The following is a 27,882-nucleotide window of genomic DNA, read 5'->3' on the forward strand; positions in this document are numbered from 1 at the left end:
AATGTCTTTTAGGCTATCTTCCTGCAATAGGTACCAAAATTCACTGAACAAGGATTTTGCTTGCAGGAGCATGAGCCCACATCAGGGGCCAAGGCTGGCTCCTGGGGCAGGGAGGGAGCTGTCTCCCACCAAGAACCACACCAAGGCCACACAGGATGCATTGCCTTGTATTCCTTCTGCAGTGGTAGTTTCAAACCTGTATGGTAGAATCACATCCAGCAAAAGCATGATTAAAAAATATGCATATGTGCTAAGGAGACACATTTCCTTAGGCTGGCTTCTGGGTATACATACAACCACTCAGAAAAACCTAGGAGTTCTTCAGCTGCTCTTACAGTGTCAGCAATATTGACAGTAGAGTTTCAGGGAAGAACAAAACACCACTCTCCTGCACAAAAGGCAGGATTGTGCAGATTCAGCATCTCTCTGCTGACGGTTCTTCCTGTGTTTGCCACTCTCAGGGTGCACCTTGCAGGGCTTCCCAGGTGCCTGGCTATGTGGGTGTGTGCCTCAGTCCTCAGCTCAGCCCAGGGCTTTGCAGGCTGGGCTGGCTCGGGGCACCTGCACAGCTCCAGGGGTTTCACTGGTGCCTGTGCACAACTGATACAATAGTAAAGCAAAGAAAGGAGGATTTTTAAAATCCTCTCATCACCAGTTGAGAGAATCATCATAAAACTATCAGACAGCATTCAGCAGAGTGGAAATCCCTGCTCCGATAAGCCCTGGCCCTGGAAGGCAAGGGATGCAAAGCTGAGGATGGAGCTTCTCTGGCTGGGTGCTCTGCACTCCCTCACACTTGGCTCTCACTGCTGTAACTCACCTGTGGTGCTGCACAACCTTGTTAGGAAAAGAGCATAAACCAAATTGAGCTGCAAGCAATTAGAACCTACCAAAGGCTTTCCCTTCAGCTGGAAAAAGACTGCAATTCAGTGAAACACCGATTCCAGAAACCCCTGGAGCATGATCCTGAACACGGGTGTGGTGTTGTGCATACAAGGAACTGTAAATGCTGTATAAGAGCACATTTGTTAACACAGTTTATTGGCACACTTATTGGCAAAGCATACATAAAATACAGTTGTATTATATAACACACTGACTCACTGTGTCTTTACATGATGAGTTGAACATATTAATATGTAAATGAAAAAAAATTAGTTTCTTTTATAAAGTTTCACATAAATACACCGGAATAAAAAACAAAACAAAACAAAAAAGTAAAACAAAAAATGAGGGCTTTACAAAAATATACAAGAAATATACTATGAAAAGAAATAACAACAAAGCCAACTCAGATACAATAATAAAAACACAAAGGTTTTAGATTTATTAAGCTGCCCACAAAGTTAATGGATTACATGGCTTTAAAATATCTGGATCGACAGCAATTTTACAAAGCATAAACTCTCATAGGACTGGGTGTCTTTTTCCACATAAAAATATTTCTCATGTCTTTGATGAAAAAAAGACATTTCTTGTTTCAGTATTTTTTATTAAATGATGGATAGAGTATCTACTGGCTTCAGCTAAATGTAAATTAAAAATGCTGGATCCTTTAAATGATTAACTGATGAAAGAAAAGTTAAAGAATGAACAAAAGTTACTTTAATTTACTTTTCCTTAAAAGCTGAACTTTTTCTGAAACAAGAAATTTCAGGTGCAAGTTGAAAAGCAGAAAATATATTACAATTGTAAAAAGTTTTACATAGTTATGTTATAATGAGATCCTGAGCACTGATGACTTGTTAAAATATGGCCATTGTTTGATGAGGAAAAAAACAACCCCTTCCAATAAAATGCACTGTCAGAAATTTGCCATGAGATGCTGTTTAATTTTCAATTATTTTAATTGAGGTCAGTGCCAGTATCTAGTTGTATGACAATACTTCCAAGGAATGTATATGGAAGCTTATACAAGAGTTTTCCCTAACGAAAAAAGTTGGATAGCTTTAGTTTAGAAATAGATACTGTATCATTTGAAAGGTGTTTCTTTTAAGTTTTATTTTGAAGAATGCTGTGAAACAGTAATTCATAACCCACTGCGGTACATTGCAGTGGGCACTGCTGCAGAATAACCTATTGGGAAGCTTGTGGTGTGGGGTTTTCAGATTTAGTCTCCTGGTTAGCAGCAGGTTTGCTGTTCCATGGGCTGTTATTTCCCAGTGCAGGTGAATTGTTGAAATCTTCTTCATCATCCATGCCATTTGCTGCATCATACTGTGTATTCTCTAATCTAGTGATAAGCCTTTCGTCTTCATCCCCGAATTCGCCTCCCATCAGAGTTGGTTCTCCTACCACCATCACATCCTGTGAACAGCACCCAATATTTGTTATATGGAAACCTTGAGAGAGAAAAAATCAACTTAAAAAAATTATGTTAGAGAATTCGCATCTTTTTTACTTTGTGACATTTGAACAACAGAGTTAAAAGTTCCCATCTAGTAGGAACAAGGACAGAGGCTTACACTTTATTTCTAATTTAATTAAAAACTGTAACACATCTCTATAGCCGCATGCTCATGGCTCTGGATCTCAGAAACCCCAGAACTGAAAAGCAGGTAGGCTGAAAAATATGCCTGATTTTAAGCAAATAAACAGGCTATGAAACTGCCTTTACACTTCTCCTTAAAATATTTAGCCTTTATCCAGTAAATCCTTCCTGAGCCATTTTCTTTGGAAAGGCACCAGGGTGTATCTCAGTAGGAACTTGGTGATATGCGTATTTTAAAAGTAGTTTAAAAGAAACCATATTTCTTATCCTCAGACTTCTCAAATGTGGAGCACAGCACTCTAATAAAGATGGTAACTCTCTTATCCATAGCCAGCCAAGCCCTTTTACGCATCCAATATACTTGACATTCTGCTACTTAATTATGGTAATTAATTTAGGTAAAGTTTTCGATAAAAACAATGTTCACACTGATTTGACAATTTGCATAGCTAATTAAGTCATTAGCAAAAACCTGCTGATTGCCAACAAGCCCTGAATTTACCATCTGTTATTTCATGGTGCCTGTCACCTAACTCCATGTAGGCAACCCTGCCGCCAATCTGTGCAGTAAGAGGACCAATCTGTCCAGCTGGTACCGTAAAAGCAAGATGAAGAGTGCTAATTATAATTACACTGATGAAGCTCGTACTCATCAGAAACTAAAGCATGCAAGAAAGAAAGAATTCATCTAATCACTGCTTTAAGTACAAATTGTCCTTCCATGAAAACAAGTAAACCGCCTACTGTACTCCAGTGCATCACAGATTTGCTGCAAAAAAACCTAAGCAGCATGGGATAGAAAGGTGCAAACTTGAGATTGGAAAGCAAAGGTGCAAAGCCAGAGAGCTCTCTTGTTCTCTCTGTTAAAGGGAGATTCAGGCTGCTGTGCTAACAGCTAAAGAAATATGTGGGATGCATCTCTTCATGCAGCTCAGGTGTCAGGGCACCAGGTAGTGCTTGGTAGAAGTGCAGTAATTCCAGATGTGTAGCTTTGTTCCTGCTGATCTAACAAGCCCTTCCAAGAATCCTGGTGAACAATGGATTCATTTTTTAAAGGATCTGTTCCTCCTTATGAATGTTAATAGCAAACAGAAGACAAATGTTTGCATTTAATAAAGTTTTTTTTTAATCAGATATCTACTTCCTTCACCACAAAACAATACAAATTATTGCTTGCAAGTGTTTACACTATTTCTTGATATCCCTCAGCAAAGGCTGGCATGTTACAAAAGAATGTTTCTGTCACATTTTCAGCCTGTGCTATGTAAAAAATTTGTGAGTATATGAAAATTGTTACACTATTTCTTCCTCACTTTGTTTTGTTACTCCATATATCCATAAAATATTTGGTTAAAAAAACCCTCACACACAGCTTTGTGACATAGACGTCTAAAAGACAAAGGTGTTCATGAGCAAAAGTTTATTCTAATTTATCCCGTCCCTCTAAACAACAGGCAATGTACGGTGTGCACTGCTGGGCCAGACCTGATCCCATTGCATTGCGAGAGCATTAATGACGAAAGAGACCTGGCAGAGGACAGCGAGCTGGGTGTGAGTGTGCAGTGCTACATGGCAGGCAAAAAGGGACCACAGTGGCTGACACACACAATCACAGACCGAGGTGGCAACAGCTCCTTTTACTTGGACTTTCCCGAGGACAGGCCTCAGGCTCTCTCCGTTGCCATACAGCGAGAGGCCAGTGGCTCGGATGAGACTTAAACAAGCGCGTCAAAAGTCACTGTGGGGCTGCAGCAGCTGGCTGGGGAGGCCACGTGAAAGAATTAAATATGTGTTACATCCACCAAATGACTGGGAGGGGAAATGTGCTTAACAGCTGCAAGTGCTGAAAGGAAGACAATCACTCTAGGCCCATCTGAGGAGATGTAGACTAGGGTACTAAGATGGAATTAAGTAAACAAAAATGTAATCCCCACTCCTAAAACAATATTCCTGTTCCTGATAATGGCAGGCTGAGGATTAACAATCCCATGGGAACAGTGCTAGTTTTACTGCTTGGGTCACCTAACACTAGGCTGGGGAAAAATCTCAATCTGTGGTAGGAAACATTTGTGCATCAGTGGGGAGATGTTCACTGACATTGTAAGTATTTCCGCCTCTGATTTCTCAGGTTCATTTAAAATATTATTCCTTTCATATAATGACTCCCACTGAAAGAACAGTTTGCATTTGTATTTCCCTCTATACTATTGAATCTCTCTCTCTCTCTCTCTCTCTGGGAATTGAACTACAATTATATTGAGGTTAGTGGAGTTTTCCCTCAATCTATTTAAAAGATAGATATCATAGCATTCGTTACAGGACACCTGAAAAAAAATTCTTGACAATCTTGCCACTTACAGTTATATCAGGCAAAAATAGTGTCTCAGGAAGCGCACATGCTGTTTCCTCCCCAGAGGATTCTGCTCCTCAGACTGAAAGCTGAAGACCCCACCAAGTGCACCCCATTGAACCTCCACTCACTAGATCCCGTGCAATGACCACCAACCTCTGAGGAGGACTGGAAGTGACTCCTTTTAGAGCCCCTCAATGCTTCTCCTTAAATTGGCCAGTGGGGGTCACTGCTGTTGAATGACACAAGGCTCCATCCCTCCCAGGGTTGAGGCTGCAGCTCTGGAGTGCTCCTAGCTCCTGCTCATGGAGTGAGAAGCAGAATCCAAGAATTAAACCCTAGTCTCTTGCATGGCAGCACACACTGCTATGGCCTAGTTATGGTAGCACATATTTGACTAAATTAGTTTAAAAAAGATTTAGACTGTAGTCACTCAATCTTATTAATTTACTCTGTGATTAGAAACAACATTTTTGGTCAAGGAATGTCTCATGATAGTAAAATATGGCTGTAGTGAAGCACTGTAAATAAAGCAGTGGTTGTTTTACATTATGTGATAGAAATGTAGTATTTTATAATATAACCACAAAAGCAGCTTTCATGTATATCATACCTTTCATCCTGTAATAACCCTAGTTGCCATCCAAACTTAAATTGATGCATATAAACTATAGAAACAGAGATCACGCAACACTCAAATGCAAGCACTTCTATTTAACAGACTAGTAATTTCTAGAGTTCATCTTTTTTATACCAAGCCTCAAAATTTAGCTCTGCCCTGCCCAGTTAAGTGACTAAATTTTTTAATTTGGGATCATCCTATGTCTAAACAATGTCCTAGTGAAGTATGGAGGTAGAAGTTGGGCCATGTAAAATTCCCCATCTCCGAGCCTTCCATCTTTGCTGCTGTTAGTACGTAGCCTCGCTCGGTGTGTTACAGTGATCAGTTTGTAGCTCTGTTGTCACAGCCCCCAGAAGTAGACAAACAGTGCTTCACAAGTCTAAGGTAATTAAAAATGCTAGGCACTCTCAAGTATATAATTCAAGCACATCTCATCCTCCAAGGACTGAAAGTTGCACTAGTTTTAGCAGCTGGCATACCTCTAAGTGCTAAGTCAAAAGAAGAAGGGTTCCTCCTCCTGCTTTCCTTCTTATGGAATTGTGTTAGTGGTAATTATTTTAATAATTGACTTTTTAGCTCCTTGGCACAAAAATTATTAAAGACTGAGAGCCCCACTGCTGTCCACACCCATAATAGTCACGGCTTCCATGAGAAAAACATCAGACTGACTGGTATTGAAATGATCTTTAGAAACAGAACTGACTTTTTAATTAGGTTTCAGAGTAAACACTTTCTAGAGAAAAATCTTTCACATCTCATCATAATTCTCACTGTTAACTTGACATTCTGTTCTTGTTTGGAATGTTTTTCCTAAAGCACAAAAACTGGAAACAAAGTTATTCTCTCTCATCTCTTTACTACTAAATCTTAGACTCTGATTTGCATGGTTTTGAGACATGTTATAATTTCTGACACTAATCTCTGGCCCTGGAACTGTAGCTCTGGTTCTAAAACATCCATTACAAACCACCTAAATCTACCCTGTTTCTGAAACACATAAGAGACTGTATTGCTCCCTTCCACATTAGCAGGTTTATTTATGGATTTGGTTTGTAAGCTTACAGGGAACTACAAAAGAATTTGAGGTTTGTATATATTGAGGTATGTAACTTGCTTAAAGAGTGCAAGGAGGTTCCACTTTAGACTCTGGATATAACAAAGAATGTTTCATTTACTCAGTGTCATGTAGTGATGCTTTATTCTTTCCAACACATGATATTTCACTGGGTTTATGGTTACAGCATTACACTCAATGGGATCTTCATTATTAAACGAAAACAAAATCCACCTATTAATTTCTGTGGGGATGACTGGGAGCAGCATAGAGCAATGGTTCTTAGAGTTTGTGAGAGTTGTGGATTGCTATCAAGTTTCAAATGTATGAAAATTGATCAATGTGCCTTTTTAAAATTAAACTTAACAGAGAGTGATATTTAAGTGAAAATAGCTGTATGGACCCCTTCTGATCACCTTGCTCATACCTGTAATGCACAGATAACAGTATACAAATCACTGCTCTACAGTACAGGGCTTTCAAGAAAAGTTTTATTTGAAACAGAAGAATATGAAAAATGTTAAGGAATATGATTTTAGTCAGTGAGAAGGCTTGAAAACTGAGCAAAGATTTGGGAAAATATTGCAGCTAGCTTCAAATACTGGAGGAAATTATTAGTACTGTGTAAGAGGTAAGGCAATGACAAACCCAAATTAGGCAACTAATTTCTTTAAAATGATAGGAAGGCTAACATCAGAAAGGCAGGTTTTCTGTGAATCTTGCAGAAGGACTCTTGCCCATATTTGCTCTTTGTCTAGAGGAAATTGGTAACTCCACTTTCTGCCCAATGAGCCTTCCAAAGATCAAATGTGACTGAGAATATGAATAGATCCAAGTATAAATTATTGGCACCTGCTGAGACTAAGGCAGCCGAGAGGACTACAGTTTCTGGGTCCCTGTCCTGTCTGTTTCCTTTATGCACTAAAACCAGTCAATGCACCTATGGGGAGCACTGGCAGTACTGAGCCTGCACCCATGAGAGCCTGAGAAAAGAAAACTTCTGGTAAGAAAAACGTTCTGTATTTGTGCTGACTTTAGCACCACACTACACTGTGTTGCCTCAGCACCTACAGGATTTGGGCTCACAAGCATCACTGGACAAGCAATGGGCCAAGCTAAGAATGAGCTGTGTGGTGCAATCATGGCACATTGGCTAACTGCATTTGTGTTAAGAATGTAGGAAATATGTAGGAAATATGTATTACATAGAAAAGGTATTAAACAAGGGACTTGGGCCAGAAGAGTCATGTTGACAAGAGATCCTGAAGGGCTCCTGAAGGTCTGCAATCAGTAGCCTGAGAATCAACAGAACCACAGAAAACACTGTTCATCCCACCCTCATAAGAGAAAATGAGTACAATAGAGTGCAAGTGACTGTCAAAAGGACAAAAATCTGTATTTTGTTTACCACAGTTGAGAAAGTATAAACAATAGTAAGAGATAAGAGGATGGACCGAGAGTGAACATTTTCAAATTGCTGATGAAAGGGAAGATACCCACCCAATAGCAGAGACCCTTCAGATGCTTTTATGGATTGTCATTAGAGATGTATCAGAATGTGTCAGCACTCTGGAAATGCGAATAAATTTAGGGCAACACAAGGAGCACAAATTACACTGACTGATTAGGCTTCAACAACTTCAGGATGCAGTGCCAACCTGACCCACACATGGAAACACAATCACATCATTTCGCTCTCTGAGCTTGGCTCTGTACTGTCTGCACTGTCCCTGCCTGGACAACGGATCAGAAAATAATGCAGGTGTAGGAAATGGCACAACCTTCTCCTTCTCCTTCTACTAGTAGAAGAACCTCTATCTGACATGTAACATTCCCTCATTAATCAAGGCTTGCCCAATGTATTTATGTGAAGAGCTGGAAAGGGCTGTGGGGAAAATGACAAAAGTCTGAAGTTGCAAGATTTGCCGTAGCTGATGGTGCTTTTGTTATCTGGACACTACCCTGAACATGGGATATTTACCTCTCTAGGCATGAAGACCTCATTAAAGAAACAGAAGTTAATGGTGTGAGTGAGAAATGGGGATGAGGTGTGTGGTAAGTTCACACATTTGCCAGACTGCATGCAGCATTAATGTAGGAGCAAAACAGAATAATTACTAATGTCCTAAACCAAGAAACATCACATAGAATAGAGGCTAAGAAAACACTGTTTAATCAGGATTAATTTAATATCAAAGTTGAAACAACACAGAAGCATAAAAGAGACAGGAAATTGGATGTGATTATGATGGAGAGACTGACTTTGCTGGCAGGGAAGAAATCATTGGAGAAAAAGAGAAATACAGGAATACAGGACTTCATATTAATCCAGGTTTGATATAGATATGAGCTCATTGTGGGCTTCTCCAGAGAGGAGGATGAGAAAAATGGAACTGTAACTAGCTCTGGTTATTTGAGTCATCTGGATAGAAGATGCAGTGATTTCATTCCTCTTCTCTAATAAAGAGAGGGGAAATGCTTTTAACACTGAAAGTGAATGATTTCAGTAGGGTGGGGTTTTTTTCTACTGAGCAGGAAAGTCCCATTCACAGAAAGCTGTACAGCCAAATGAATATTTTAGTGAACTGAAAACTGCCAAATTGTGTTCAAAGATCTCTTGTCTTCTATTGCATGTAAGGGAAACTAAACATTAACTACTAAGTGATACACTTTAAGGTACAGTTATGGGAAAGAAACAGAAAGAAAGTTACTGCTACCTGCAGCTATCTTCAGAAAGCAATGGCAACAAGGTCCACTTCAAAGAATGCATAATTTTTTGAAGAAGCGTGGGATTACATCTCTTTATTAAACTGAAAAGCGTTGAATAGTTTTACACCGAAATATCCTCCTGCTAAAATTATTTTGAGTTGTCTACTCTACAGGGTGGCCAAACCATCAATTCCATCTGGTTTGCTATCTTTGCTGTGGGGAAGATGGGAAGAGCTGTTAGTATGTCAAATTGAACAGCTAAGCATTTTCCCCTTTGCAGATGGAAAGGAAAAGTGTCCTAAAAATGGAACCTGATCCTCCATACAAAAGAGTTTGGACCATTTTGCTACTCTGGTACAGAAAGCAAAGAATATTGAAAAATATTGAGTATGCAACATCCTGAAAGTAAAAGAAGGCTAAAAATCCATCCCTCATACCACAATAAACTTCACCAATATGTCTCACATGCTCAACTATCATCTCCATCAGAAGAGCAGCCTTGACTGCTTCATCTGTCAGGAGTAGCCTTCAGCACCTGAAGTCACTTTCAGTGTCAGTGGGAGTGACAGGTAACTATCAGAAGGCTCAATCACATTCAAACATTCAAGTACACATGGCTACCACTGAATGCCACAAAAGTCATTTCTCCAGGGAGAAGCAGGCTGAAGAGAGGCAGGGGGTCACATTCTGGTCCTGCTGAACTCTGAGCAGGGTGTAGCTGACAGAAAATCTCTACTGTCTTTTAAAGCTGGAGACAGCAGGGAACTAGCTGGTTGCTTGGTTTTGCACTTCATTGCAGTTTTTTCTTAAATATGGTTGAATATTGATTCAAAGGTTTTTATGGCAGATACCATCAGTGGGGTAGAGTGGTGCCTGCCACCAGATCAGGTAGTCAGCCTTCTGACTGCTTTGTGCTGCCAGGAAAACACAGAGATGCCTATATTAGGGAAAGAATCTGACTCTGGGGATGCGAGCCAATTTTAATATGACAAGGAGGAAATATGAGTTTAATGTACTGAAGCCCAAAGCTGTAAACTAGTGGATTGCTAAATCAGTTCCTAAACAAAAATCTTCATTTCATTTCATTGGTGTTAGTCTACTCCTCTTTTTTAAATCTGGATAGTCAAGCTTCCTAGGAAGTGTCTGCTTTGTGCTAGCAAAACACCTATAGTCTTTGTCAGGTTTCAGAGGAGACCTACCCCTTCCTGTCTGCTGATCAGAAATCCAATAAAAATACCTGCATGTTATTCCCAGGATATGACTTTATGGTTCCTATAATATCAAATTAATTTTCCAAGCTTTAAAATGCATAAGCTATCTCCTTATTGACTAAGGCACACTCTGTCACAATTTGGGGTCTGAATACCCCTATTTTGTGACTAAGGCAGTAAATGTGACATTATTGCAGTGCTGATACAGTTGTTACTCTGGAAATGACTTGGTGTCTCCCTATACAATTGGGATGTCAAGCGTTACAGCTAGTAGGGTGGATAAGCTGAGTTCCACCTTCCAGGGGATCTACCCTCTGCAAGTGGAGTGATTGGACAAAGAGATAAGCCCTGCAGGTAAGTTAAATCATAACCTGTTCCTGTTCAGCATCTGAACCTGGCACCAATCAAAGGTAAGGTACTAACACAGAGCTCAGGTACAGCTCTCCTGCACCACTCGGACACATCCTTGCTTAGCACCTGGCAGGTGAAGTCTGCAAGGCTCCTGCTCTGTCTAAAACCACAAGGCCTAATCTGAGTCTCACCACTAGTGAAGGGACTCCCCCTGACAAAAAGGGGAACTGGCCCAGGCCTTTAAAAAAATCACATCTGATCCTCAGGACACTTCTGTTTGAGGGTCCTGCATTAAAGCTGCACTGCAGAACAGCTCCTTCACACCTCTCCACTAATTCCCCAGCTTCCACAGCACACTGTGCAAGATTGCCTTTTGCATGTGATAGTTTTGGCTCAAGAATGCACCTTCTTTACAATGTATGGAAAGAATTAAAGCACCATAAGTGATTCAGGCCTAAAAGGAAAGTGAGACTTACAGGTACCTGACTTGATAGACTCAGGTTTGCAGCAGCTGACTTTTTCTTGCTGTTGGTACTATTTGCGTTGTTCCCAGCACTACTGTTGGAAGTGCTGCTGGTAGAGTTTTTCCTTTTTCTCCGTTTGGTTGTTGGTTGTCTTGTGGGTTCTGCTGCAATAAAATGATAAGAAGGAAAGCAAATGGCAGATATTGTAAAGCAAGAACTAAAATGATCCATAAGAAGTGGTGCTGAAATACTTTTCCAATTAGTTTTACATTACTAAGTTTAATAATAGCAGTTGTGTTAGATTTAACATACAAACTGTAGAATGATATTTGGACCCAAACCAATGGAATCTGCTTTCAGTTTTTTCTGATGGATTAACAAAGCTTATTTTCCCTGCATTGTCAATAAAGGTATTCAAAAGCCTTTTACTGATGGGAGTATCATGATAATGATCATTATGGTCAAAGTGCCTGTGGAACTTGCTGAAGGTCACACGGCAAGAAACAAGATGCTAAATGAAAATGCAAGTCTTACTGTGATGGAGGGTACAGCCTCCAGTGACCCAGCCAGAAACAAAGACTAAAGGAGCTTTCTACCCTACTGCTGCCATCCATGCAGCAAGCAACAAGCAACCCCCCTTTGAGCTCCTTCTGATCCTCTGTGGGCTTCACCTTTAAAACTGCTGCTCCCAGGAGAACCCATGAAGTGTGCCAAATGGCATTGCCCTGCAAGCCTGCAAAACTCAGACTGAATCAGGACAATTGCACAGCTTTGCTTAAACTGGCAAAGCAGAGAAGGGCAATTATTCTCAAAATTTGGCCTGGGCACCCATGTGAACACTCTAAGATATAAAAATCTTTATAATCTGAAAAAAGAGAGAATTATTATTTTGAAGTGTAAGAGGAAGGAGATTAGGTCCAGGCCTGTAAATAACTTAATATTAGTCTCAAAGACAATTAATTATGAATTGTAGCTGTAATTTCAGAGTCACAGCAGGAAGCAGGATTACACAAACCATGAATTCTAATGGAGCCAGTAGGCATTTTGCATTCCATCTACACATATTTTTGTACTAAATTATATCCTAGTCATAGTGAAGCCATCTCAGTGTGCACATCTATAAATCAGTTCTGTCAGACTGAAATCATAAAATATCAGAATAATTTTCAGGCTTGCTTTGGGAGCATTGTTAATTTTTATTACTTTCCTTTCTAAGTAAGCTTTCCCGTTGCTTCTCCATTAATTTTACTATAAAAGAAGTGGAATTTTGGAAGTAAAACATACCTGGTGGGGCCACCATTCTCTGCCATTTTTGAAATAAGCATGTCTTCAAGCAGTCTCGAGGACTTAGATTGTAAGTTTTATGTCTTGACATCAGTTCCTGCATTGGCTCCAGTATAACACACAACTAGAAGAAAAAAAAAAACAGAATAGAACAATTTCATCCAAGCAAAGCCTCCATTGATCAGTATTTACATAGCTGGAAATTACATTTTTGGATTTTTTTTACTCTTGCTAATGGAGAATGCCTTATACAGTTCAGTTTAATCTGCACTTGGATTGCAAAATCAAAACTCTGAATTGGGAAAACTTTTTATTACTATTTATTATCCTAGGTAATTTATGGATATATCAGATAAACTTCAACTCTAGTCTTCCAGGCTACAGAGATTTCAGAAGACTAGAAAATGTTCATGCTTCATTGCCAAAACTGCAAAGGTTAATATCTAATAAAATGCCCATAGTGGATTAGCATTCCCATACAGCAAAATGTGTTCTTCTGACCTGCTGCACACCACAATGAGAACTTATAAATTATCTTTTATTTTGATATTGCATGCAAAATAATCCAGGTAATTTTGGGCTTTTTTTGTTATACGAGGACTATACACTCTCCTCTTATCATATCAATGACCCATATGAGAAAAAAAGAGAAGCATTTTATTTTTCTTGTCTGCTTGGATGCTGAATATATAGGATACAGATTTCTGAAAATATGGAGTTTCAAACATATTTTAAAAAATCTTATATATTTTTAAGTCTTATATATTTTCTACTGTTCACTTAATAATTAAATATTGTTCACTGCTTTCCACTCCTGTTAGCACAGCAGATCCAGCAGAAAGAGCACTATGTTGCTTTCTGGTCTGTCCTGTTTATAACCACAGAATCATTTCCAGTCATTTAAACCTCACTCAAAACCACAGAAGGCTACAAATTGCACACTTGTAACTGAGGGCTTACTCTTGTTTGACAGAGCCTTGTTTTTTAGGCATCCTAAACGAGGAGAAAAACTCCAGGCTGACCTACAGGTGCTACCTGAAATCTGTAGGGCTGGCACACAGGAGGAGATGGTTCCTTACTTGCAAACTGAGCACATATGATAAGGAAATAGCTGGCACGGAATAAGCATGGAGCCTGCACGCCGCTTTTAGTCACTTTTCAAAGCAGAACTGCATTTAGAAGCAGGGGCAGGTTTGGCTTTTTTTACCAACAGAAGCAGGGCAAAAAGTTGATCAAATTATTGGAAGTTAGAATGGCAACTGAAGATAGGAGTAACTTAAGTGAAGTCTTGTTTTGAATTATTTACTTAATTTTAGGAAGTTTTGCTGAAGGAGTATCCAGGATTTGCTTCAGCAGGAGACGTTTTCCCTCTGTTTTTTACAAATATATGAGACAGGAGACAAATTCTTCTCTCTGGGCTGCAGAGCTGAGCAACACTTGCTCCATTCTGCAAACATGTACCCTTCTCTCATTCATAGAAATGGAGATGCAAAGTATGCAGGGAAAATAGTTGAAAGGGAGCTGCCATGAAGACTGAGACTAATTCAGCATTTAAATATTACTGTGTATTGGCACTGCTGTTTGATGAGCCTTTCATTAACAGCAGTTAAAACACAGATAACATAAAGCAGCAGGGAGAATGAAGAGCTTGAGTATGAGAAATTATTTTTTTCCATCTGCAGAAATTGAATCTGCAGTTGCCTCACTGACATTTTTCTTACACACTTTTTATACATTTTTTGTAAATAAATATCTGCAAGATAATCCAATAGAGAGAAAGCTGCTATCACATAGTGCACTCTGGGTTTGGATTTTCATCTAGTTCAATATTCAACAAAAATTAAGATCATCAAGTCCTAAAATATATGCAGGATCCAGTTTATGCTGTGAAAAAGGTGTTGTATTTTGAGTTGATATTCAATTTATTCTGAAACCTGCAGGCGCTTGCTCAGGTTTTGTGTGTGTGTATGTGAGTGAGAAAGAGATTTGTGATCGTAATGGACACCATTGTTTTGACTCTCAGAAGTCTGGGTTTCTGGCGTGGCTGGCTAAATTTTCTCATTATGAGCTGACAGCAGCAAGCATGAAAAAGATACTTGTGATAATTCTGAACAAACTAGTTACCCTGGGCAGAGTGCTAGACTCACACAGCTCTACTGCTGCTGGGACTAAAAATAGCTAAATATATATGTAGGTTCTTCCAACATTTCCTTAAGGACACTTTATTCATTATATACTTACTCTTCCCTAGATATTTATTACTGGCAACAAACAGAATGTTTCTTCTTTATCATCTTGGCAAAGATGTTTGCTATTGTGCTCTAACCATAATGTGCACTGAAAACTATGCTGTCCCCGCTGCCTGTGGATATTTTGACTGCTAATCCTGTATATAATCTCTTTCACTTCACACACAAGATTAAAATGGAATACAGACCCAATATGCTTGACTGATCTCACCTGCATACAGAAAAACATATGGACATTGAGGGCCCTACTGTAGGACATGGGAAATCTCATCTTCTGAGTACCTGCGAGCTGTAGCCACTCACATGAATTCTTCTGGTTTTTGGGGAATTCACAACCATTTTCTTCCTCCAAAGTCTGAAAGTTGTAAGGTCAGCTTTGGATACCTGAGTAATAGCAGGGCATTGAACTCTATAGTTTTAAATGTATCTAGCTCATGTGAATTTGGCATAAGTGTAAAATGAACCGGATTAAAAATGATTGATATCAAATCTCAAAGTCTTTTTTGGTGACCTTGGAGACCTACTTGAAATCTAAAGTAACTCAAACCCAAATCCTTGAAAGAAGAAATGATTGTGCTCCAATTATCTTAAGTCCAAGGAACTTGTCATCGACAATCAGTAACTTGGTTTTCTTTTCAAAAAAAACCAGTTTAAAATTGTGGGGACAACATGTATTTAAAAGCTTGATTGGCCAAAACCACCTGCTGTCTTTTAACAATGGTGAGCAGGTAACTGGCAGGCTGGGTTGACAGAGTGAGTTCTTAAAACAAAGCTAATGAAATGTTTTATTCTCCTGCATTCATTGGCTTATAGAAGCCTGAGGCTTAAACTGTCAATTCCCCAGAGATCATCTAGTCTCCCTCTGTGAGATTTCTTCACAACATCCATTTTAAGATTTTTTCAAGCACGGGATAATACCAAAATGTACAAGTATTTACTATAGTACTATATTAATAATATTTGGAACACCAACAAAACCAATCTCTTCTACAAGCAGTTTCTTCACAGCTTGAAATCAGTCACCCAAGAAAATAGCCTAAAGACTTCAAGAACTTAGTGCAGTGACGATGTATGATTACAGAAATAATTTCTACATTCCTAGGAATACAGAACCTTTAATGGCAATGCTTGACAAGAGAGATATTTCTGAGTTCCACACTTAGGCAACACTAGAGTTGGGATCCATATGCCTGTGCACAGGTGTCTAGTGCCAGCTGAAATGCCCTAGATGATGCTGGATCTGGTCCACCAGATCGCTCTTGCTGTCCCAGAAGGACACAAAGCTCCTTGTGGATGTTTCAGGCACTAGAATATGTCTTAATTGTGTGTGCAGTTGAAAAAAGCCTAAAGTTCAAAGAAAAAATTATGTTTGTTTTAGCTTTTAAAATGTATTTGGAAAAATGTGTATCATAATAGATTATGCACTTTCCCTCTGCACTACTAAAACCCACTGAAAGAACTCCACATTATGTTTAAGCAACCCAATATTATTGGAATTAGTTTCTAGCCATCTTATCTGAGCTCACTGTGCTGATGTCTGACCATTACTCAGAACCATTGCTGTTTCACTGTCAGAGCTGTGAGGTGGAGCCAGCTCTAGGGATGAGCACAGTGCTTCACCCTGAGAGATCACTGGCATGAGCAGCCTGTGTTTGTGGGTGAGCAGTACACACTGGACCCATGCACGTGGTTTGGTACTATAGATACTGGCAGTGACTCTCCTAGAGTTCCATATGGATCCTATGGACAATTCATCAGTTAGAGGGCTTAGATCCAGCTTGATAAAATGGTAGTGCTATACCCTTGGGGCTCAGGGAAGTGAAAATAGGGAACATAATAAAGCACGAAGCATGTCTGGGGGTTGTTTTTTTTTTTTTTTGGGTGTTAGTAAAACACATCAGGAAGAATTTGATTTTTTAAATGATTTTTTTTTGGAGGAGAAGACTAGCACTTATAGGTTTCAAAAACCAGTGTTTTTCGAGAAGGGAGTTATAAGAGGAGATAGTGGTGGCACTGCAGACGGTGTTAAAGGGTTCTGAGAATATGGATCCACACATAATTTCCTGTAATACCTCAGTTATCAGCAGAGCCCAAACTGGCCTTCATCAGTAAGGGATCATATTCAGCTCTGAGATCAGTCCAGTCACACCAAGAATAGCTTTAGCCTCACGATTTTTGTTCTCATGCTGGCTTTTTATTCCACTCCGAGAACAGATGCTCTTTCTGGAAGCAGTGAATATTAGCAACAAACACCGATGTGAAAGCTCTCTTTTACCTTTTGCATACCGTAAGCTAACGCATTCTATTTCCAATTTAATTAGCGATTACCCTCTCCAGGAAGGCCCCTGCCTCCAGGAGGGTTTTTGGGCTGCGGAGGGGAAGGCTGCCGTGCGGTCCTGCCGGCGCTGAGCTGCAGGTGGCAGAGCTGCCCCAGCCAAGAGGCTCCGCGCCGGCAGCACAAAGGAGCGGCAGCCCTTCGGCTCTTCAGCGCTTTTTGCATTTTAAAGAGAAATCGGTGAGCCTCGAGTCTTGCCGTATTTAGCTGGTGACACTACATAATCACCCAGCCAGTTTCTTTAAATCAGGAAACATATCTGGTCAATAAGCCAGGTGGCCAACAACTCCCATGGTCTACCAAAACAAGCAAGTTTTAACTATCTTCCTATGGCTGCCTATTTTGTCTGAATACATAAAAGTTTCACTAACTACAACTTAAAAAATGGAAATAGCTAAAATTTTTCATGTAGATGACACTTAAAAATGTTAATGTATAATGTAACATCAGTTTTTCTGAATGAGCCAGCAAGGAACCAGGCAGCAATGAGAGTGTTTCCTGAAGTTCTACTGAAATGTAATTTTAACCCTTTGATGCTTGAAACTTCTCCTGGTCAAATGCCTGCATTAATCACTTGAAAATTATAGGAACTGTTGCATATTCAGAGCACATGTTGATTTACAACCCTTCCTAAAAGTGACAAAACCCCCATTTGAATGGGAGTATTAATCATTGGCTAATATTCTGGTAGGATGTTGACAGTGAAGGTATACCTGGAATACAATGCGCAGCCTTGAAGAGGTTCAGCACTTTCTTTTAGAGCTCATTTTTTATCCTCCACAAAGACTCTGAGTTATTAACCAACAAATCTAAACAAAACAACATTTTATTTCTCTGCTGAAATGCAGCCTTCCCTCTGCACACCCTCTGTGTCCTCCAGGAAAACAACTCTAGTTCATGCTGCTAGAGAAATTCTGGCCCCAGTGCATTTCCCTGGAAAAGATCCCATTTCTTTAGAGGGGCAGGATTTCTGAAAAGAACTGAAATGTCTCTGCACATCCACATCCACTGTTTTATGCCCATCCACAGGTACACATTTCCAGATGTCCACAATATGTTACCGATACACCTACAGTGAGGAAGGGGACACATTATGGATGTTTTTCCAGGCCCTGTAAAAGAGCTATACCTGGAAGTTTGACTTTTTGGAGTGGTTTAAAATCCTGTATGAGCGCCCTGGACCCCCAGCAGCATGGCACTGAAACAGGAAAGCACTGCTGCAGTCCTCAATACAGTTCATTTTTGGAGTTAGAATCAGAGAAAGCTTATAGCCGATTTTAAATTTCTCTGCTCATGCTTGTTTTTCAGAATTAATGTAAGTTTCATTCCCCTGCAGAACAGAGGGAGGAATGAAAATTTCCTAGGAACATATTGCTGCTTCTTTCACTGGCCGGCTTGCAATTCACTGCTCAAAATAGCATGTGTTTTTTAAGGATCACATGTGAATACAGAACATTTTCATCTTAAAAATCATCTTTGTTTTCCATTAAAAAACATGGAGATATAAATGAGAAATGTTTTGGGGTTTTTATGAACTGAAAGAAATTAGGTTTTTTACATACTTGTTTTCTAGGGGGGGAATGCTTTGGCTTTGTTTTAAGCTCTTGCCCAATATGTCAAGTCAAATACAAGTCTCTTCCATCAGTACATTTCAGTACATGGATCAGCTATATCCATGGTCCTTCCCTGCAAGATAAACTTTAAGCCAAAAGAAGGGGCTTTGAGATTCCCATCACTCAGCTTACTATTCTTACTACCTGCTTTCCCTTTTTGAAGAGCCACTGTGCACTCCTGCTGAGATGTGGAACTAATAAATGCTCATTGTACATCCCATGTAATGACATACATGGAATAAATAAATGTTCAATTTTGACAGTAGTTAGTGTAGCAAGCAGCAAATACAGTAACTGCTTCAATTTAAATTATAAACCCAGTTATTTTAACCTGAATATTCAAAATCCAGTCAGCACAGGGTCATTTATTTTAGTGAAACCTTAGATGATCTTTGAGACAGAATGAAAAGCCAGCTCTTAACCTCAATAGCTTAAGTAGTCCAATACCACAGAATAATCCCTGGTTTGTTTACTGTGACTACTGTTCTTCTCTCCATATTTCCAATTCCTTCTGTGCCAAAGATTTTTTTTAAGTGGCTGTGTATAAACAGACTGAAGTCCTTGGGTTTGCTACATAGGTAGGAAACAAAAGAAATTTTGGAATCTACAAGGTGGTGGGAAACTGCTTAGAATTATGGTATAGGCATGCTTACTGTGTTTACTTCTAAATTAAATGCATTTGATTTAAACAAATAGTAATGAAAAGGTTTTGAAACTGTTATTAAAAATACTTTCTTTAGGCTTTGACTTAAAAATCTCATTGAGATAAATGGGATCACACCCCTGAAAGAAATTGTTTTAGACTAGCTCAGGGCTCAGCAAGACAGCACTGCATCAGGTTGAACTTGGCTCATATTTTAAGTACATCTCCAAAAGCATATGGAATGGATATTTTGTGTTAGCTTTAAAAAATACAGGATGAGTTTCTGCAGCACAATACCAAAGCAAAAGCAGATTCTGGGACAAATTCCATAACCTGAGATTTACAGGGTCTAGGATATACTTAATAGCCACCACTCAGCACAGGAGAAGGTTCCATGTTTTGTGACACCATGCTGAGTTAAGAAACATTTGTACTTGCAATCACCTAAGAAGCTAGGAATTAGAAGTTCCAGATTAACACTTGCAATATTAGTGATCATTTGCATCTACAGCTTATTATTTGTACAATGAGAGAGATATACGTATATTTTACAAAATACTGAGCCCCTTGTTTTAAAGAGATTCCTATCTTAACTAGATAAGAGGTAAAATACTAAGCCAGGAATAATTTGGCAGTAGAGAGGTATGCACATAAAAACAACAATTTCTTTCATGCACCTATCTACAAGTCCCTTGAGGACTACTGATAGATATTTAAATGGTTCTCACACACTGACATTTGAAAATATGGCTGTTTTGCCTGCTGCATGTCATACAAAACGTCATTAATTTAATTGATAACTTGGTTATTTAGGAAACAATCCTGCCACAAGGCTCCTGGCGTTCACTATTCCTTTTCTTTGTGTTGCCAGCCCTGGAGGACACAGTGGGATGACACACAACTGCTGAAGCTCCATGCTGGACTCACCAGCAAATACTCAGCACTCAGCATTGTTTATTCATCCTATGCTATGCCCTGAATGCCAGTGTAGGACTCTCCAGTTTCTCACTAACACCCAGAGGTAGCGAATGATTTCTCAATAATGCAGTATTCAGCTGCTCAATTGCTCCCAAGCTACATAGCTCATCATGATTTTACACTGTTCTGTATCTGCAGCCATTTCAATTCTCAGCAACAGTGATAATGGAAAGAAGCAGCATTCATTTCAGGTAAGACTAAGCTTGAAAAACGTGTTTTTTCAGGCAAATAACTATGAGTGGATATGAAACATCTTAGCACAGCCATCACCAACATTGCAACTAATTCCAGTTAGAGTGTGGCACCCCAATTTAATTTCTCTTCCCCCCCCCCCACCATTTTCTTTTTTCTCTCCTTTCCTTTCCTTTCCTTTCCTTTCCTTTCCTTTCCTTTCCCCCCTCCTTTACATATCAGCTAGATAACAACTTCCACCACTGTCCTCTTCTCCATGCACTCTGGAGCAATTCAAGTGGCTATGGAACTTTGTCAGATCTTGTGGCTATTAATTCTGCCTTTCCTTGTGGGGGTACCATGACAGCATCAAAACTGTGCACCTGGTCAGCAGGGAGCCCAACCTGCTTTACAGTTCAGAAAGTTTCTTCCTCCCTCCTTGCATCCCTGCAAGGACTGCAGGTTCCTCACTCCCTGCAGTGTGCCCAGGCTGGCAGAAGGGTTCTGGCTTTAACATTCCCAGAACAATTCCTGTCAACATCCCTGCTCCTGCTGCTGAAGTGCTGTGCAGATAGCTGAGCACATTCTTCCCTGAAAAGAACCTAATTTGAGGACGTGCTTAGCATCATATCATATTAAACTAAGCATTTCTTACAGTGCAGATGATCAGTCTTAGTGATATCTTCAGTTTGTAAGTAAGGAGTGGTGTGAAGCACCTTCAAGATGTCACACAATGAATGTTGAACTGGACAGATGTGCTTTCCTTGTCCAAGGGGAAGCTGAGTGCATTTGTGGAGATGACTTTGACATACACCTTATTTAGTTATCACTTTAGTCAGTATGCTCATCATTACAGCATGTGCTAGAAGGAATTCTGTTTCAGAATATTCTTAAGCATTAAAAAAAAATTTTAGGGCTCTCAGTCATTGCTGGAACTATTTGATAACCCTCTTCCCTCAAACTCCAAAAGGTTTTTCCTTGTGATTTTGCTTAATAATTTTATTTAAGATCCATTGTTTAGAAAGGGCTTAGAAAGGAGTTCCACTGCTTGTAGTTTTGCTTCTCTCTTTGAAGATTTAATACTGTTTTTTAAAATTATGTCTATTTTTTTGATTCTTTACAAGAACTTTGCAACTTTAAGCTCTTCCTGTCATTACCCAGTCATTAAAAGAATGTCCTTTCAGCAAATGCTTTTTTTCCTATTCACCTCCTGTGCAATGGGGAGATGTTTTGAAAATCCCTTCCTTCAACAGCATCACACACAAGTCTTATGGACCTTTAATTTTGTTTCCACCAGCTGGGCTCACAGTTCTTCCTACACCAAAGTGAATAGTGAAGGTTATCTGCTTCCTTTCCCTTCCCTTGATGACAAATCAGACAAAGTAAGGGCACTTGGTTTCAATAACATAAGTAGATATTCCTAGAATCCCAGTGGCGGAGGCAAACTGCATCCACTTGCTGTATGTATTTTCAGCTAATGAAAATTAGGATGAGTCTCATCTTCCTCCTGATGGGCTTAGTTCTGAGGACTATGAAAATCTACAATCTGAATCATCCAAGTCTTGTTTAACATTGCCTAAATCCTCTTTATGGATCTCCTGGTGCAGTTTGGACTCATCCAAACTGTACAGATTAGCATTTTCTTCAATGAGGACAACCTGCTTGAGCCTTTTCCTTCAGCAGAGGTCCTAGTTGCAATAAAAGACTAACACATCAAATAACAAGTCTGTATCATCAAGAAAAGCCTTGGACAGCCCATCATATTTTGTGATTATTCTCTCACAATTATCTATATAGTCAGTGATCAATAGGAAAGATTTGTGTCTTACACATCTCAGATAAGAATTAAGCTCTTAAATGATTTTAAGAGAGACCATAAAATTTATCTTTGTAATTTAATTTAACATTAGTGTTAAATTACATTGCAAAGTGCATCATGTTGACTGCATGATATGATCTTTTATACTGCACTCAGTATTGCAGTGAGTATCAATTTCAGAGAGCTTGTCAGGACAAAATTAAATTTTAATGTAAATTGGAGCAGATTCATTAATTTCAGTCTATACTAGATTTGGATGGAGTTCCACTGTTAGGTAAGGTTTAAGGCTGGTCTGTAGTAATTAAGAGGAGGAACTAAGCACTTTGCACCAAATTTTTTTACTTAAGCCTTGTCTTGTGAACTAATACCTCCTTTTTTAAGTCCAATTATAGGTTATGAATTGACAGAGAAATACAGTAGCTATTGTTTTATCTCACTGTATTTCCTGGTGCAAAGCACATGGCATTTGAAAGCTTTCTTAATTTCATTTTCTCTAGATAGTTCAAAAATCATACCGCTTACAATTTGTTCTCATTTCAATATTATTGCCTCTGCTTCTAACACAATCACCAATTTTATTTCTTACACAGTACCAAGATAAGAACAAAACAAGGGGGAATTTAGAGACTGTCGTGCGCTTAAAAGAGGTTTGTTGCTCTCTTATTCTTTGCCAAGCACAGATATTTAATAACCAGAATTCCTTAACAATCCACCATCACAGCCAGTCCAAACAGTATCTGTCGGAAGCAGCATTGGAAAGGTCTATTTCCTTGTTTGCCATCTCCCATCACTGCCACGTGTGATGCTGCTGCATGACATTTCCTTCCTTTCTATTTCTCCAAAGGCAAACAAGCTCCTATTCAGCAGTTCTGAGTCAAATCCTAACACCTGATATTTCTGATATGCAAACTGTTAGCTTTTTCTGTTTGTGCAACAATGAGACCTTATCAGTTTTGCCACTTTTCATTTTGACTATGAAATGCATCCACTATCACTCTTCACCTGTGTCCCTGGCAGCTCCCTTAGGTTCAGATGGAATCCGGTATGTTGTTTGTCTTGTTCAAACGACTGTTGATTCAAAACAAATCACAGCATTATAAAAAAGATCAAGAGTGTAAGGACTGCATTTGAATGCTGACAATTTTTAGTGTGCAGTTGTATTACAGCTTGGAAATAAGTTTGGAAATGTTTTTGTGGTGAAGTGGTCTGCAGACAGCAAATGCAGACTAAAAGTTACTGAAAGCAGAATAATAGGAGATGCTATGCCTGGCCAAAACGCAAGTCCAAAAATTTAGTGGTGAGGTTGAAGTTTTTCATTTGCATATAATTTTTATGGCTACTTCAAAATACGTGCCACAGACGAAGACAGTCTCTATACTGAAAAACAAAACATCACATTCACCTTTGATTTTACAAATTCTCTTCCATACATTGTTCTATTTTCAGGTTTCCTTGTACAAGAAATCATCTCTCCTTCATACAAAAGATACACATAAAGATTCATACAGACTGAGGCAATACAACAACTGTGATTCATCCTTCAGACTAACATGTACATAGCAACTCTAATTTTATTTACAACCATGAAAAAGAAAGCTTTTTCCAGAATATAACCAACTAGCTCTTCTGTGTCATGAATCTCTTCCCCCATCCATATAAAATCCTCTTGTTTCTATACTGCAGCTCAAGCACAAATGCAGTGTTTTTCACATAACCAGTTCTATTTTTAGCCTGAATTGTAGGAAGTCTGCAGAATTAATAAATGGAAGAGAAGTACAGAAGTACACTGCATGGTAACGTGCCAGTGCAAAAGCTACCTTGGCCTTTAGCCAGTGAACTGTGGTTAGATGTTAGAGCAATGAAAGTAAAAACACCACTTGTAATGGAATGATTAATAAGCTGACAAACTTCCATGCATTTATTTCATACTTTTTGAATGCCAACCTTATTAATACCAACATATTTTTTTTTATTAGTGATATCTCTCAGCCAGAAGCACAGAGGAGATAGATATATATTTATATATATATATATATATATATATATATATATATATATATACACACATATCTATTTGTATACCTGCAATTGAGATTTTCTGAATTCTGTGTTCAAATAGAAAGGAGGATACTTTGCAGTGCAAACCTTTACATAGAAAAGAAAAAGGAACAAGAAAGGAGCTTTTTATAAACTAATATTGCAACTCCAGTAGGCATAAACCCCATTGTTTCATGATTTTCTCTCCTATTGACTCTGCAGTTCCTTGTTTGGCATCAAAATTCTGAAAGCAAAAATGCTCCAAAGCTGTTACACAGAGGACAAAAGTTCACAGTTCTTACAGGGACACAGAGTCTTCTGTAATCACTTCTCACCCAATCCACAAAACTTGTCCCAGCACTGCTATGCTGTGGACAGATGGATGTTTATATAAAAGACCTTGCGCCTGAATAAAATTCCATTTTGGGGTTATATAAAAACAGCAATTACTGGGAAATGGAACTTTTTAATTAAACATATTCGAAGAAAGTAGGGATTAATGACTTTAAAGTAGGGAGTATTTAATGCTTGCCGTCATAGATCATCCACTAGTGAAGCTGTATTATCACCATCAAGCAATGATGCTTTTAAGTATCGATGGTGTGTGCATTAATAAGGCTTCAAATGTTTTCATGACAATATAATTAGCAACACAACTAATGTATACTATACCTACTATTAAAATAATGCCTTAATAACCTTAATTGACAGCAACATCCTCAAAATAAATAAGGATATACTTCAGATCAGGCTAGTTGTCCCTCGGCCCAGTGAAGTGCAAATAAACTACACATTGAAACTTTTAGGCAATGCTGGTGTAGTAGGGTATGGTTCCTCATAATTACACCAGAAAAATATAATAGCTGCCTATCTGATTCGCTGATTTGTCGGTAGGAAGGAAATTATTGCTTTGCACTTCAGTTAAATACAGGCAATAAAACATAGGCCACATTATTTACTGGCTCCGAAATCGTGCTTGCACAGATCAGAGGCTGGGTCATGCACATCTTAAAAACCAAGCTCTGACTGTGGACCTCACATGGATCAAATACTATATGGTGAGAACAGAAACCCACGCACCGAAGTCAAAAGAGAGAAAAACCGAAACACCAACATTAGCTTTGTTTTTCTGTTAAGAATTTTATTCAGGTACAGCAAAATCAATACTTGTCCTCTGACTGTACACAGTGTACTTGAGCTGTTCTGTCAGGATCTATACAGAAAACAGAGATGGAATTTTAGGTGGGTGGATATGATGATCAGGTGGAGGTAAAACACGATGGCATGTGTGGCCTCTGCTTCCCAGAACGACTGCTCCTTGCAGTGCTGTGGGGACGTTGTGTGGGGACACTGGCACTGCCTCACACCACCTGCTCATGAGTGCTCATGGTCTGAGTGTCTGCTGTGAATGCCGTCCCAGAGAAACACACAGGAAAGTGTCATGACATGGCAGCTGCATCTGAATGGGGAGAGTCCAGCCTCTTTCCACCCACCCCACCCAGCAGCACAGCATAAAAACAAAGAAGTACTAACAGTACCAACAAACTGACAGTTCCTACACACATAGAAAAATCAGGCTGTCCAATCTGCTGGTCACTTAATAAATTAGATACCAGACCATTCTGCTGTGTTATAATACATGATGCTGTACCTCAATTTGACCTCCCTGCACTAATCTTCCAAGACACAAAATGACTAAAATCTGTGCTCCCTCTTTGTCCGAGTCCAGAGAGATTTATGCCAAGAACTGAGCTAATAAGCAAATAGGAAAAACCAACATTCTTAACGCTTTTCCTCCTTCTGATTTTCCCTGCCTGGTTTGTGAACCCATTTATGGGCCCTGTGGTGGCTCCCAGAATCATCACATACTATTTGGGGTGGCTGCTGGCTGGTCCTGGTGTGTGCCTTGAAATATCTGTGTTGAATTCCTAGGTTAGCTGTACAGGTGAGATGGAAAAACGAGAGAGCAATAACACACAATTGTTTCACAAAAGAAATGTGTCAAATTACTTAATCCACAGACTACTTAGATGAATAACTGAGCTGCCAGCTGAAAAGGAAATGTATTTTCTGGGAAGTCTTTCAAATGCATCCATTCATTTGAAGTTCTCAGTAACAGCAATATTGAGAAAGGTCTTCTGTGTGTGTATCAGTGCTACCAATTGCACTGCAGCACTGCTCTCAAAGCTGTTAAAGTGTGTGACTAAGGTTGTGCTTCAGCAGCACAGCAGCCCTGGTGTTAAAGCTCCTGGGTATCGGTGATGCAGACAGCTGTGCTTGTAGAAATTAATTTGACCAGTTCAATATTTTTCAAGGAAATTTGACAATTACTTTTGTATCAGCATGCTTCATGGCATACAAGGGATCATCTGCCAGTTCCATTCCAGCATCAGATCAGGTGTTGCCCAACACAGACAACAAAGTCAGCCTCAGTTCCACAACAGATGCTTTGTTAATATAATAGAAATATAATTTTGCTCTAATCTGAGCCATTCTAAATTTATATGGCTTGATGATGCACAAGGATACATCGCTAATGAGTATGGAACCACTTATGGATATATTATAGGGTACAATAGTCCCAAATGAAGCAGGTGAGGCCCATTCTTCAGCCCTCAGGGAGGGTGCCAGTGCAGCACTTGTGCGCACACAGCTCAGCCCTGCCAGCTCCCAGCAGAGGGTGGCCCCAGTCACACTTACTAAAAACCACCCTCACCCAGGTTGCTCTGAAAAAGGCACCAAGACAGTTTGGGAGACAGTGAGGGGGCATGGGATGAATTGGGAAAACGTGCCAACGGGTCACCTGGGCAGACATTTATCCGCCAGCTCTCAATGCCATAGGTCTGTCTCATTTGCTAGTGGAAATGCAGGCAGGGAGCATCATCTACCCAGTGACAGCCACAGGTCTGTGACTAGAATGTCCTGCTTGTTTTCCATAATTAAGAGGAACTGTACTAGTTGGACAGACTGGATGAGGAAGCCAAAATCTGTGGTCTCTTGCAAATAGCACTGCCCATATATCACTGATGCATGCAGAGAGTGTGCAGTGGTCCCAGTGCTGCTGGGGTCGGTGCAACTCTTATTTCCAGAGTGGGCACAACGTCTTTGGAAGATCACAAGACATGGTGCCTGTAGCTGGAAACTCTGACCACAAAAACAACTACAATTTGGGTTTTTAAACTTTATTTATATGAAAAAAATATAATTTACACCTCCTTATGTGAGCAAGACAATGTGAATTTCAATTCTGGCACAAGGTTTGGGTAATTTTGCCTATGCTAACACATCTATTTTCTTCAGGCAGTTCAGTGCTTTTAGAGACCAAGGAGAGATTTTGAACTTTTTTGCTAGTGTGATCACAGTAATGTATCCTCTATCTTCAAAACAGCTTTTTAATGTGTTCCAGCCAGGAACGAAAATATCACACAAGTCACAGAACAATCGTCAAATTCTCATTATCACCCTTAGCGTCAGGAGAAGTCAGTTTTATGGAGAAGGAGT

General features: G+C 39.4%; 1 protein-coding gene across 10 annotated transcripts in view; it reads right to left on the reverse strand.

Moving 5' to 3' along the window:
• Positions 1–1,024: 1,024 nt before the first annotated feature.
• The window catches only part of LDB2 (LIM domain binding 2), a 212,288-nt gene continuing 185,430 nt past the window's right edge, over positions 1,025–27,882 (reverse strand). For 2 of the 10 annotated variants that reach the window (XM_041480448.1, XM_041480130.1), the window contains 3 exons: positions 12,537–12,660; positions 11,265–11,416; positions 1,025–2,307 (listed from right to left, as the gene is read on the reverse strand). In XM_041480448.1, coding sequence (XP_041336382.1) covers positions 2,077–2,307; positions 11,265–11,416; positions 12,537–12,660 — 507 coding nt within the window. In that variant the 3' untranslated portion in view covers positions 1,025–2,076. Of the gene's footprint in view, positions 2,343–4,997; positions 5,141–11,264; positions 11,417–12,536; positions 12,661–27,882 lie in introns of all 10 variants that reach the window. The other 8 variants (XM_041480620.1, XM_041480697.1, XM_041480535.1 and 5 more) reach the window with 8 other exon arrangements.

The sequence above is a fragment of the Pyrgilauda ruficollis genome, unplaced genomic scaffold (genome assembly GCF_017590135.1).
Source record: "Pyrgilauda ruficollis isolate IOZ18807 unplaced genomic scaffold, ASM1759013v1 scaffold1, whole genome shotgun sequence".
NCBI lineage: Eukaryota > Metazoa > Chordata > Aves > Passeriformes > Passeridae > Pyrgilauda > Pyrgilauda ruficollis.